This window comes from Carcharodon carcharias, chromosome 14, assembly GCF_017639515.1.
Source record: "Carcharodon carcharias isolate sCarCar2 chromosome 14, sCarCar2.pri, whole genome shotgun sequence".
Classification (NCBI taxonomy): Eukaryota; Metazoa; Chordata; class Chondrichthyes; order Lamniformes; family Lamnidae; genus Carcharodon; species Carcharodon carcharias.
In genome coordinates, this window is record NC_054480.1 from 33,791,171 (window position 1) to 33,806,305 (window position 15,135).

Genomic DNA, 15,135 nt, shown 5'->3' on the forward strand with positions numbered 1-15,135 from the left:
TCCAGTTTCCCTATCAGATGATTCATCACAGTATCCTACGTTTTACTTCCCCATGCCTTCAGTGGTGCATCCTGCTGATTGCTCCAGCTTTTACATTCCTGGTCAATATTTAGCCACTCAGCAGGAAGGCATTTTTCAGATTCAGGTCAACAATTTTTTTTTTGCATCTTTCCTTTCTTATTTTGTTTTTAATTTAACATCAGATATTGTAATTACAGATGCAGAAAACTAAAATATTTCCACACATGACTGAAATAAAAACCACCTGCTAACCTTAAAACAGCTTACCTACACATTAATGTAGGGGGAAAAAAATGAACTGGACAGCCAGGGCCCTGCATCACTCTGCCCAGTGAAAATGGAGCATTGCACTTGTTTGCTTACTACCAGATTAAAATTAAATTTTGCATCTAATAATCTTTTCTTGCTTGTAAAAATTATGTTCTTGTAGCTGGACTATGCTAAATGGCTTCTTGTAATATTGTTATAGCAGGAATGTTATATAGCAGGCATTGTTATAACCAGAGATGTTTTTAAATGCTGATAAATGAAGAGAGGTTCCTGTGATTGCACTCAGACCTGCAAGCTCTCACATAGGCACTGACCTCAGGTGTTGGGGATGACGGCAGCAGCTCCTCTGTCCCCCCGCCAGTGACTGTGGCATCTGAGGAGGCTGCAGTGACTGGGGAGATGCCAGCCATGGCACTGGCCGCTCCCTCCCAGGCAGGGCCTGCACATGCTCCACTGGCCAGAGGGCGACCGTCAAGATCATCAAGGCCAACAAGGCAGCAGAATCAACAGGCTGCCTCCAATGCTGGTGCCAGCGAGGGAGGAGCGCCTAGACATAGTGCTCACAAATATAATTTAAAGGCACCATAAGCACAAGAGGGACAGGTCACAGTTGATTTTGTTCACTTATGTTTACTTTATATGCACTGGTCTGATGTTGAATGCCAGAAATGTTTCTGTTAAGATTATTGAAGTATCAGAATGACATAAATTGTACTTTGTCATCATGACTTGAGTATGCTTCACCTTTTATTTCATTGGTACAGGGTATGCCAGTATGTAATGCTGGATGTATGTGGCTCTGAACTTCATTGCACAGGCACTTGAGTGTTCTTTGTGTTCAAATGAAAGGGTCCTTTCAGACATCAGGGGTGGAGGTGGCTGTCCTGGCATGTGTTTGAAGCAGATCTTTGGTAGCCTAGCTGAAGGATCAAAGTGTCCCTGTCTCCCTGAAGGTTACTGAGGTCTGGCTCCAGGCACTCAGTGTTCTCCTCACAGGGCTCCTCTTCGGACTCACTACTGGACTCATCATCTGTGGCCTGTGGAGCTGCATCAAGATCCTCTTTCTCTAGTGGGTACCCCCTTGCCAGTGCCAGATTGTGGAAAGTGCAGTATGCAACCACTATCAATGACACCTGCTCTAGGAGGTATTGTAATGCACCTCCTGATTGGTCCAGACATCGGAAGCACATCTTGAGAAGACCTATGGTCATCTCTACCACCGCCCTTGTGGAGACATGACTCATATTTTCACGCTTCTCTGTCTCTGTTCTTGGGTGGCGGAGAGGTGTCATGAGCCACCTCTTCAAGGGATTGTCACCCAGCAGCCATCCATCCAATTGGGCTGGAGCAATGAAGAGCCTTGGCACCTGGGAGTGTTTCAGGATGTAAGCGTTATGGGAACTGCCAGGGTACCTTGCACAGACTTGCAGAATCAGCATCCTGCGGTCACACACTATCTGCACGTTCATGGAATGGAAGCCCTTCCTGTTGACGAAGGCACCTGGCTGACCCGCTGGCGCCATGAAGGTCACAAGTGTGCAGTGGATGGCACCCTGGATATGGGGGAACACACCAATCACTGCTAACCCTCTGGCTTGCTCAGCCTGGTTGGCCTCCTCCATATGGTAAAGAATAAAAGTCAGTACCCACCTGAACAGAGCTTCTGCCACCAGCTTGACGCAACTATGGACAGCTGATTGGGAGACTCCGCACAGATCCCCCACTGACCCCTGGAAAGAACCAGAGGCATAGATGTTGAGGGCCACTGTGACCTTCAGAGCCACTGGCATGGGGTGTCCACCCATACAGTTGGAGCTGATCTCAGGCCCAAACATCTGGCAAATGGAGGTCACGCTCTCCTTTGAGAGGCGGAGTCTCCTTCGGTATTGCACCTCAGACATGGTGAAGTAGCTGTATCACTGCCTGTAAACACTGGCAGCAGGATAGTGGCATCTTCTGTGGCCCCATCCACCTTGGACTACCTGCTGGCCCTGCACCCCTTGTGCCTGCACCTCTCCCCCCACAGGTCGCTCCCCTGGAAGCTGCATTGGGACACCTGGCCTCCTCTCCCATCTGCCCCTCTCTTCCACTTCAGAGGAGGTGCCTCCAGTGGAGACCACAATCCCAGTTACCAGGGTAATGGAAAGCTGTCTGATACCTGGAAGGGTCCACACAGTCTGAATCCTGCGAGGGCTTGCAGGCAGCAATGAGTCCTGAAATGAAGTCTGGAAATGCTAAGAATGAAGCCCCGAATAGAGATGAAGCTGCCAAGTATCAGTAAGCAACCAGCTGCAAACTATCTACGAAGCTCTTCACTACTCACACTGGCAATGCTGCTGAGCCTTTTTATCCCATCCTTGGATGAGGCTTGTGAAAATGTCGGCTGGCCGGCTGCCCGTTTTGTCCATGCGACTAAGAGAAAATCACACGGGCAAGGAAAAATCACAGTCAATTGGACTCTTAAAGGCCGTAAGAGGCCTCTTCATTAATGGCAGGTGCCGCTCAGCACCTACGCGCACCCGACGAGCAAAATATCATATGAGGATGTGGTGATGTTGGGACGCACGCCCTACTTCATCGTGCACTATTTTACATCTGATTGGGTCGGGCACATGTCCACCCGCAGGATGAAAAATGCCGCCCCATAACCCTTTCTATTTTGCCTGATGTGATCAGTCACTTTGCAACTGACAGGGTAAAGGACCACTACAATATCCCATGCTAAAACTAGTGTGTGAATTGAGCAGTATTTTGGAGTTTTGAAATAATTATTACATTGCTATGAGTGCATTAGAGATTGTATAAGCAAAGAGGTGCAGGATGAAGAGATTGAGGCTCCCTAACATTGTTATCAAGTGAGGCAATATTCAAAGCACTGAGAATGTCAGCGTCCACTGGAACATCATGATGAATTAGCAAGGATGTAGCTAGAAAAATATTTTTTGGACATCACTTGTACAGTTGTTAGCACTGTCCAAAATCCCAGCATTGCTGTAAACCATGACACCCTCCTGACACTTCTGGTCAAATATTCCTTTGATAAAATTCATATCAGGGTTGCAAATTTTATTCTACAAAAATAAGCTTGAGGCTGGCTAAATTTCCTGACTGCAGTTCCGAAACAGAAAGAAAATACAGACCAACTACATCAAATTCAATGCAGAGAAACTTAATTTACAATGAATTAGTAAAAAAAAAAACAATTAAAATATATTGGACTCTCACTTGAAATAGGTGTGAAGTCAATGGGTTAGCCATGCCGCTCAGCCAAAGCCAACTTTGAGAAGGCCAAACCATTTTCCGGTTCCAGCCTCAGTTGTATGCTGTTGACAATATGCTGGAACCAAATTAATGTCCTGTAGTACCTCACTGGTTGTAGGAATTGGCTGGCTTCCACTCTGAGCCCACTGACAGACCTTAGGTTATGGCTTCATGTCATGTGTTGGCTTGCTGGCATTACACAAAACAAATGAGTTTAGTGGCATAGTTGAAAAAATATTCCATACAAGCTGTTAGATGCAATTTATTTCTCCCAACTATTGGTTATGTACAAACTTGAGGCAAATGTTTTAGGATGAGCTGATGGTTTCTGAACAATGCATTAATAGAAAGTTTCTTTTAATGTTTGTCTACAAAGAACTTGCATATGATTAATAAGCTACTAAAATGGCAGTGTTTAGAAGTTTTACATTTCCCTAAAAAGAACTTTGTGGTGGCTGGCTAGCTGTGGTCTTCTATGAAATATTTTATTGTTCAAGGCAAGTTTCTGCTTTTTATTCTTTTCGCTTAAGCTCCAATAGCTGGTAAAAGTTCTTCTTTTGTCACTGAACTAGGAATCTGCAACTTGCTATTATTTTACTAAGTTAGTAACTAGTTAACTAATCAATCAAATAAATAAATAAGGTTAAACAGGCATGGCAGGGCAGGTGGTGTGCCATAAGGGCAAAATCCCAGGATTGTTGTAACCACGCACCCCCACACTGGGAATGATACTGGGGCTAAAAGAATTAAATTATGAGGACATGTTGAATAAGCTATAGGCTTATATTCCCTTGAGTACAGAAGATTCATCTAATTAAGATATTTCAGGTGATTGCAGAATATGACAGGATAGATAGATGGAAGCTATTTCCTATATTGGGGAAATTCAGAATAAGGCTGCATGACATTCAAATTAGAGTTAGGCTAATTAGGGCTATGTCAAAAAGCATTTCTTTACACCAGGCTTGTCCAACCTTTTCACTTGGGGAGGCCACATTTCCATTTTCTTCTCACTCAAGGGGCCGATGTGCAAATTTCAGAAAGATCAGGTTTGGCAAAATATTAAATGTGAATTTCAAATTAAAGTTGTGGCATGAACAAAAGAAGCAACTTGCTGAGCATAAGTAAAGCGATGTCAAAACAATAAATTGGTAATTAAAGAGTAATTAATAAAGGATCACCATTAGAGTGTGAGAAGGACAGAATTTGTTATCTGGCTCACTCCCAATCTCTTGATGCTCACTCACCCTCGCCCATTGTGTGAGTGGGTGTGATTGTGTGTTGGTGTGTGGGGGTGAGGGCGGGTGGGAATCCTGTGACTGCAAGTGAGCCAGACAGAAACACACACTTCCCACACTCCCTCACACTCTCCCCCAAACACACTCACACACTCATTCTCATCTAAACACTCAAATACACACACTCACTCTGCCCCAAACACACACACATACACTCAATCTCCCCAACACACATACTCTCACCCTCTCCCAGCACCGCCCCCGCACTGCCCCCCCCACACACATACACACACAAACTTCCAACACTCACTCAATCTCTTCCTGAAACATATACACACACACTCAGTCTCCCCCAAACACATACACACACACACTCACTCTCCCCCAACACATACAGACACACATACTTACTCTGCACCAAACACACACACACACACTCACTCTCCCCCAAATACATACACACACGCACACTCACTCTCCCCAAAACACATACAGACACACACTCACTCTCCCCCAACACATACACACACACATACTCACTCTGCACCAAACACATACACACACACACACTCACTCCTCCCAAACACATACACACACACACTCTCACTCCACCCAAACACATACACACACACACAATCACTACCCCCCAAACACATACACACACACACACTCACTCCCCCCCAAACACATACACACACACACACACACACACACTCACTCCCCTCCAAACACATACACACACACACACACTCACTCCCCCCCAAACACATACACACACACACACTCACTCTTCCCAAACACACACACACACACACACACACACACACACTCACTCCCCCCCAAACAAACACACACAGGCACACACTCACTCCCCCCCAAACACATACACACGCACACACTCACTCCCCCCCAAACACATACACACGCACACACTCACTCCCCCCAAACACATACACACGCACACACTCACTCCCCCCCCAAACACATACACATGCACACACTCCTCCCCAAACACATACACACACACACACTCCTCCCCAAACACATACACATGCACACACTCCTCCCCAAACACATACACACACACACTCCTCCCCAAACACATACACATGCACACACTCCTCCCCAAACACATACACACGCACACGTTCCTCCCCAAACACATACACACGCACAAACTCCTCCCCAAACACATACACACGCACACACTCCTCCCCAAACACATACACACGCACACACTCCTCCCCAAACACATACACACGCACACACTCCTCCCCAAACACATACACACGCACACACTCCTCCCCAAACACATACACATGCACACACTCCTCCCCAAACACATACACACACCCTCAATCTCCCCAATAAACACACTCACTCTCTCCCAGCACCAACACCCATACATGCACACAATCTCTCTCCCACACACATTCACACACACTTACTCCCACACACACACTTTCCCGCACACGTGCACGCGCACACACACATACACACTCTCCCACACATACACTCACAAACACTTTCTCCCCCACACACACACTCTCTCTCTGTCTCTCTCCCACAGTCTCTCTCTCTCTCTCTCTCTCCAATACTTCTGTTTCTGGAGTTCACTCGCTGCTGCCCGTGTTGCTCTTCCTCCAATCACAAACTGCTTCTCTCCTATATTTGTTGCTGATAGGCTCACTCATGAGCCCGCAAATGTGGGAGAGGAATAGCCTTTGTTTGAAGGAGCAGTTTCTGTAATCTCCATTTTGGAATCTACCTCTAGGGGCCACACTGGGGTCTCTGTGGTCCGTATGTGGCCCACGGGCCAGGTGTTGGACAAGCCTACTTTACACAAAAGGTCGTGGAAACTTAGAGCTCTCTCCTCATAAAAGTGTTCAGGACAGGTCAATGGGAAATTTTAAACCTGAGGCTGGTAGATTTTTTCTAAGGTAAGGGTATAAATTGCTAAATTGCTGTGAGGATATGAAACCAAGGCATTTAAAAGAGGTTAAGATGCAGATCAGCCATGATCTAAATGAATGGCAGAACAGATTGGAGGGGATAAATGGTCTACTCTTGCTCCAATTTCCATTTGTTCCTGCTTATTAGGCAATCTATGAATTTGTCTAATCAAGCTATCTTGATACAATGATTATGGACCCTTTGTTCAGGTGTAATATCCTGCCTTAGTTTGAATGCGCTGATTGCAAATTACCTTTTTACCATAGTTAAGGCTTACCAAAGTCAAAAAGAGAAAATTGGCTGAGCTGGCATGATATAAATCCATCCTAAGGGACATCTTGCCTCAAGTTGTCTGTAAGTCAGGAAAGGATAATTGGCCAGGCTAGCAGGGTTTTAAATGGGCACCTGCTCCCTTGCACATGGTGGTTCAAAATTAATTGTATTTTGAATGTAATAAAAAATTTTCATTGGGAAAGTAAAGAATAGAAAATCAGACCAGCAGGTTTAAAAACTGGTGACTGCTCCATTATCACCCAGCAATTAAAGTTAAACATATTTAAAATTTTAATATCTCTAATTGCTGCCAGAGAGTCATGTTCAGAGTTTCAGGTGTGGCAGCTCAGGCACTGCAGCAGCCTCTCAGTGCAACAGCCTAGATGATGGTGTTTGAACTCACAATCTTCTGGCTCATGGGCTATCAACTGAATAAAGCTTAATAAATAAAGCTATTTAATAAAATAAAACTGCTGGTTGAAAAATATATTTCTGCTGAAAGCAATTTTAACCTCTCTGTCCCGTGTGATATGCTATTAGAATAGTATATACATGTACTACACCATATCGGGGGTGGCTGATACCATTTAGTATGGTTAATATTGAATGAGTCATAGGAACTTGGGTCAAATTCCAAGTCACACCATTTATCCTCATGTCACTAACTGCCTCCATGCATCTTTCTTTTTCATAGAATGTGTATTGATTCTATTTTCACACTGTCATTGCTATCGCAGCTCTATGGTCAGTAAATAGGAAATGTACATCAAGCAAAATAACAGAAGTAAAACACTGCAGATGCAGGAAATCTGAAATAAAAACAGAAAATGCTGGAAATGTTTAGCAGGTAAGGCAGCATATGTGAAGAGAGAAATAGAGTTAATATTTCAAGTCAATGACCATTCACCAGAACTGGGAAAGGTTAGAAATGTAACATGTTTTAAGCAAGTGGAAGGGAGAAGGGTGGGATAAGTACCAAAAGTAAAAATTTGTGATTGGGTGGAAGGCAGGAGAGGTTAAGTGGCAAAAGGGTAGATGGTGTGTAGCCAAAGTGAGTGATAGTGGGGCAATGAAAGCAACAGGAGATGTGTCTACAGGAGGTGTGAATGACAGAATCATGAATAACTGCCAGTTAAAGCTATAAAAAGAGAAAAACAAGAGAGTACAACCAATACTATCAAATATAAATGAAACAATTCAGAGGCTGCAGTCTGAAATTGTTGAACTCAATGTTGAATCTGGAAGGCTGTAAAATGCTTAATCGAAAGTTAAGGCATTGTTCCTCAAACTAACATTAAACTTTCATCGGAATGCTGCAAGAGCCTGAGGACAGACAGTTCAGAGTGGGAACAAGCTGGAAGATTAAATAGACAAGCAATGGTCATGGCATTGAGTGTCGATCTCACGAGAGCATGGTTTGAGGAACGCTGAAATACTTAAAAAGTCATAGACCTAAAATGTTAACTCCAATTCCCTCGTCACAGATGTTGCCAGACCTGTGAGTATTTCCAGCAATTTCTGTTTTTAGCAGTATGAGTTGGGCCAAATTATATTTTTTTCACATAGCATAAATCTATTGAAAATGAGATTGCTAAATGAAAGCATTTGTTTCCTGATATTAAAGTCTCTATGTAGCATTTAACAGTTTATCAGCAGGAGGGGGACAGTAGCAAGCAAACAAGGTGCTTGTCTCTGGCCCAAGTGATTGAAACCTCCCCTTCCTAACTCCCAAGAACATGACAATTTTCCTCGTACTTACTGATTCAAAAGCTTCTCTAGCGAAAGGCTTGTGAACCAAAAAAAATAAACTTAGATTCCTTGAGTATTCACGTGTTTTTAAAGGGATGTTAATAACTTCATTTGAGCTTAAAAATCCTCCCATAATTGGAAAAGTCCTATTAATGGTGCAGGCAAAACTGCTGAAATAGTGGTGGGAAAGTATGAAGGTTTATCAGGCTGAAAATGTGCTTTCATTTTCAATGCTGCTATTATTGACAATGAAGAAAAGTGAAAGCAAAGGATTGCTATTTGCTCTTCTTACTTTGAAAAGTCCCACCCAGCAAAGTGCGATTCTAAAAACATAATTAAATAAAATTGCACTATCCATTAGTTATAGTTGCTGAATTTTAGTTCATTACATTTGCTGTAATTACTTGGATGTTGTTTGCTCTCCAGATTTTATTAGCATATTTCACCTCATAACTTGACTGAAAAATAAAGCCAAGGTTTGAGAAAGAGCTTGCATTTGTTGGGCACCTTTCATGCCTTCAGGATGTCTCAAAGTGTTTCACGGCCATAGAATTATATGAAATGCCATCACTGTTCTTTCATAGACACATACAGCAGTCAAATTACATACATCCAGGTCTTTAAGTATCAATGAATGAAATTAGCAGTATCTGTTTTGGATGATGCTGCCTGAGGTATACATGTTGGCTAGGATAAAAGGAGCACACCCTTTTTTCCAAATAGTATCATGGGAACTTTAAACCCAACTGAACAGGCACATCAGTTTAATATCTTACGCAGAAGATAGGACTGACAAAGCAGAATTCTTTCAATGCAGGAATAACGTGCTAGTTTAGACTATGTGCTTAAGTTCTGGCATGGTGTTTGAAGCCACAAGTTTCTGATCGAGGGGTGCAAGCTGCTACTGGACCAAGTTATAGCTCTGACTTAAACTTGTGAAATGGCTTCAGCTAACTGGGAACTAACCTAGTTCTGAAGAAGATTTACATTAGACTCAAAATGATAACTCCATTTCTCTCTTCACAGATGCTGCCAGACCTGAGTTCTTCCAGCACTTTCTCTTTTTATTTCAGCTAACTTTTCCTTACTTAAACGGATAGTTAATGACAATATTAGAGTATAACAGGAACATTCCTGTCCTTCCACCAAGTAAGTGAAACAATTGCATTACTGTAAGAAATAGTCTTTAGTGGGCCCCAGTCATTCTAAAATCATTGTGATTTGAGGCATCATATATAGCAAATGGCAAGTGCACAATGCTTGTACATGAACTGGATAATCCCAGGCCTCTGTAATAAAATGATGATCTCAATATGTTTCCGATCCTAAACTTCCTTAGTAAAATTAATTTCTAGGGTAATGCAGAATCTTTAATGAGTGTGTATAATATAAGTAGAAAGATGATTTTTGGGAAACTTGTGTGCAAAAAGTGTTTTCTCCTTGAAAATAATCTGGAACTGTCCTAAATACATTGATGTTACTTGTTGGATAGTGAACAGGTATATGAACCAGGAGTGTTCAAATCATCATGGACCTTTTACTATCAAAGCAGTTACAAATTGAAATATTTATTAAATAGAGGCTTTTATTAACAGATTTACAAAAATGCAATTACAACAGAATTCACTATTTACTGAAGTGTATCTGAGTCTTCATTAAAGGTTATACATTTGCAAATAAGTAAAACGTTATCAAAGCACTAAAATAGCTTGATATATCCACAAAAAGCTGAAAGGGTAGATCACCCCCAAAAAACAAACATTTACATTTTCTTTTGGATTTGAAGCAAAGGTAGTCTGATCACATTTTGTACGTGCTGCTACATAAAGGCTTACAAAACAGGATATTCCACTTGGAATGATCCTTGATTAATACATTTCCGCTTTTAATACCAATGTGCTTCCGACATCAAAAATTCAATTTCATTTGTTTTTTTTTCCAACCAGTGACTTATCAATTTCTGGTTCACTTTATTTCCCGCTCCGCTAAAATCGGAAGCCAACCAGTGATTTCCGCATACTTGGGTTGAATTAGAAGCATACATGATCGCAATAATAGTTTAATAGCTTTTTAAAAATGTATTGAAAACAAACAATTACAGAGACATAGCAGCGTTGAATGCTGCGAGTTAGCCGGTGAGACAGGCACTGTAATAGACAGCATTGCTGGCATCGGACAGTGCAGAAATGAAACTGCTCTCCTCACAGGACACACCCCTAGGGTTCAGTTTCGACAGAGAGACTTGAAAGGTTTGCCCAGAGGCATCCGGACGAGTCCTTGCTAGATTTAAATACTGGTCGAACTCGCTACGGTCAACATCTGTCCAAAACTCAGTTGGACCCAAGTGTTCCACGTTGTCAACGTGTTGAGCTTCGGGGGGAGGGGAGAGCTGCCCCAGGTGAGCAGATGTGCTGCTTTGACCTCCAGGGCACAGCTGGCTGTAATACAGACGTTGCGGATTCCGGACCAATTCGGCCACATTGGCAGAGATTTGGTCAGAATAGGACAAGGCGCCTGATTTATCCCGGCTGTAGTCTATATGATGTTGGTAGTTTCTGTAAGGTATATTGCAGTCTTCTTGCATGTGGGACGGAAAGAATACCGGATCCAACACATCCAAGGGAGACATCTCGGGAGTGGGCAACCCATAGTTCTCGAACTCCGAGCCTAGCCCGTGCAAATCACTGTAGTGACAGAGCGAAGGAAGTTGATGTTGGCCCGAGTGTCTTCCTTCGTGATGATTCCTGTTGAAAGTCTCACCGCAAACTCCCTGGCTGCTTCTGAGGGTAGAGCCGTGATTCTGGGTCAGGTTGTGTGCTAGAAGATTGGTCTCCATTCGTTTGGCTTTCTTACTCTGTTTCTTCCTGCGAGGTCTGTATTTATAGTTGGGATGGTCTTGCAGGTGTTGGACACGGAGTCTCTCAGCCTCTTCCACAAAAGGACGCTTATCGTCAAAAGGAAGAGATTTCCACGACTGTCCTGCGAGATTACAGAAAATCAATTCACACACATTCACTCAAATGTGTTCCATAATAGGTCGGAAATCCATTAATTGAAAGTATCCAATTGAAATGATGTGTTGAGCCAGAAACAATGAAAAAAACTACAAATTGATTCGGTAGAATATAGAGACTTGTTAAAGTTCCCTACTTTTAATGAGTTCTTCAGTTCCTTTAAGATTCACTTTCCCCGTACTAAGAAATAGCTTCTACTTTTCCAAAGCTTTTAGACAAGCGCGCATAGTCGCGCATTAATTTCGGGTATTTTAGCCCCTGACTCAAGTTCCTTACCAAATCTATAGATCTTGAATACAGCCACTACTGAATTATCAGCAAAATTAAAACACGCACAGTCGCTAGTTAATCAGCTGGTATTTATTTACTGCTCTCCCACTCTCTCTAATATATCTTTCACTCTCTAATATATATTTATGGTATGTGTATCCTTCCAACAATTGGGAAATAAATGTCTCAGCTTACCAAGCATTTTACTTAATACTGCATTGTGCAGATCGGGGTTTTGTTGAGCTAGCCGTTTTCTTTCGTCCTTTGCCCAAACCATGAACGCGTTCATGGGGCGTCTGATCCGTGATTCAGCGTCCGCTTTCCCCTCTGATTTAGCCACGGGTTGAGCTGATGCAAGTCGGGTTTGAGAGGCAGGACTCTCGGACTGAGCCCATGGAGAAGCGGCCGTGTCCAAGCCAGAGCCCCCGGGCTGCGAATCCTCTACACCGCAGTAATCGGCCTCAGAAATACTCATTCCAGCCAAAACACTTTGATCTGACCGCTTACAGCCTACTACTTTCAACGGGGCAGATATCTCTGTCAACCACAATGCTACCTTAAATCTTAAGTCAAAAAAGTTCTGTTCTTGGTTCATCTGTCCCCAGTGCAAATATAGAGAAACGGCACCAACCAGGAATCAGGGGGCGTGATTTCGCCAATCAAACAAGGAACAAGTGGTAGTGAGGCGGAGATTTTACCAACAAACCAATGATTTTTAGATGATGCTTCCGAAGGTGGCTCCTTGGGCAGTGAGATTTTCATGAATCCACAACTGTACACTCTTAACACAAACACCTTCATATACAACGTCCATAAAATACTTTAAGCTGCGCATACAGATGACTATTAAATTATCAACTGTAAGTAGTTGGAGACTTAAGACTGGAAGCTACGAAACTGCAAGTCACAAGACTGATATTTTTCCCATTGCAGATCAGAGATCTGCAGGGGTCATAGATTCAAGCGTTTAAAATGGCGGGAGACGGGATAATGGAAGCACAGATATCTGAACATGCAGATAAGAAATTTAGACTTAACATTGAAAAGCCTCCTGAAGTCAGGTGTCCCTCCTAAAAGAAGTGGATATGATAATATGCTAATAGCCTCCAGCTATTGCAACGAGTGTGTGTTAATTAAAGAATGGATGGATAGTTGATTAGGAACGGACTTGTGGATTACACAGTTCTGTGTCACGTAAACAAAGACATTCAAAAGTCTTGACACACGAGCCTTGAGGTACTGACCATGGGGGTGCAATTTCAAGGAAGGCAACTACTGTTCAAGTTTAATCGGTATTATGGAGTTTTCTGGGTTTACCTTCTAGAAGGAACTGCAGAAACTTTCCTCAGCAAATTAATTAAGTTAGTTGGGGAACCTCCTTGGGCAGGTTGTAGGTCATTGGTGAAAGAAATTAGGACCTGATTAGTTTTTCTTCCAACACTTCCTAATATTTTACGGAAATCCCATTAACAGTCCATTTCCAAACACTTTACAACTAATGGTTACTTCTGAAATGCAATGACTATTATGTAAGCAAATGTTTAAGGTGATTAGCAAAAGAAGCAACGGCAGCATGAGAAAACACGTTTTTTTTTAAGAGTGATGAGAATGTTGAATGCGAGTGTGGAGGAGGAAGATTCAATCGAGGACTTCAAAAGAGAATTGGACAATTTTCTGAAAAGAAAAAAGTGTTGGGCTCTGGGGAAAAGGCAGGGAAGTGGGACTAAGTGAGCTGTCCTTGCGGAGAGCTGACATGGATATGACGGGCCAAATGGCCTCCATCTGTGCTGTAACCATTCTGTGATTCTACATATCAGTCAATTTGTGCACAGCCATGTCTTCAAACACTAAAACTTAATTGAATAACCAGAAAAATCTGTTGTTGGTGGGCATTGGAAGAAAGAATGATGATCACCAGAGTGCACGGAATCATTTGCCTCTATTGAACAAGGAGACGGGGCCTCAGTTTCATAAAATTACTAATCATCCAGCAATATTCAGTGCTGCACTGAAGTGTCAGCCTAAGTTAAGAACTCAAATCCTGGATTCAGGCTTGAAATGAAGATATTTTAAATTTAAAGGGAGCATTACTATAAACTGAGCTATTGGGCACATGTGTACGTATGAAATGTGCAGCAAAGACATATGTTTGAATCGCTGTTTATCTTTAATTACATGCTATTTGTTCAATTGGATTAGACCTGCTATAAATTTTAATTTTAGTATTTTCAAACAGTTCATGTTTTTAAATAAGCAAGGTGAAATCACAGAATCACACAGTGCAGAAGAGGCCCTTCGGCCCATCGAGTCTGCACCGACATGTGAGAAATACCTGACCTACCTATCTAATCCCATTTACCAGCACTTGGCCCATAGCCTTGAATGTTATGACGTGCCAGTGCTCATCCAGGTACTTTTTAAAGGATATGAGGCAACCTGCCTCCACCACTCTCCCAGGCAGTGCATTCCAGACAGTTATCACCTCTGGGTAAAAAAGTTTTTACTCAAATCCCCCCTTTGTGATTGACCCTTCAACTAAGGGGAATAGCTGCTCCCCATCCACCCTGTCCATGCCCTACAACACCTCATCTTGGTAAGCTGATCATGAGCAAACATGTATAATAACAGCTCAACCCAGCCCGGCCTCCTTCACACAGGCTGCTGACATTACCTGAGCCTGAAGAAAGCTGCATATAATTACATGTCCCACTTTTATTTTGAGTATTAAATTATTAATTATTAGTATTAATATTAACAAAATTCAGGACAAAATTGATAGCCACTTGTGCAAATGCAGGTTAATTAATGAAAGGGTTTGTTAAGGCAAATTGTGTTTAACCATCTCAATTGAGTGTTTTGATGAGATGATGGAAAGGGTTGATGAGGGTAATGCTGTCGATGTGATGTACATGAACTTCCAAAGGGCATTTGATAAAGCTCATGGAATAAAAGTGACAGTAGCAATGTGGATGCGAAATTGGCTGAGTGAAGGAAAACAGAGAGTAGTGGTTAATGGATGTCTTTCAGGCTAGAGGAAGGTATATAGCTTCATTCCCCAGGGGTCTGTATTAGGTCCCCTGCTTTTC

At 42.5% G+C, this 15,135-nt stretch overlaps 1 protein-coding gene across 1 annotated transcript; it reads right to left on the minus strand.

The window, feature by feature from the left end:
• Window positions 1–10,332: 10,332 nt before the first annotated feature.
• sox18 (SRY-box transcription factor 18) lies at window positions 10,333–12,659 on the minus strand. The gene is made up of 2 exons (XM_041205434.1): window positions 12,245–12,659; window positions 10,333–11,744 (listed from the first exon to the last, which is right to left on the minus strand). Exons 1-2 carry the CDS (start codon window positions 12,642–12,644, stop codon window positions 10,894–10,896), a joined length of 1,251 nt encoding a protein of 416 aa, XP_041061368.1. The 5' UTR covers window positions 12,645–12,659; the 3' UTR covers window positions 10,333–10,893.
• Between the last annotated feature and the right edge of the window lie 2,476 nt (window positions 12,660–15,135).

What these genes read in the sequence shown, in the direction of transcription:
- sox18 (XM_041205434.1), bottom strand. Translation starts at nt 12,644, where the DNA reads ATGAACCAAGAACAGAACTTTTTTGACTTAAGATTTAAGGTAGCATTG. An exon ending in AGTATTAAGTAAAATGCTTG is followed by an intron (nt 11,745 to 12,244) that starts GTAAGCTGAGAC and finishes GTAATCTCGCAG; the next exon opens with GACAGTCGTGGAAATCTCTT.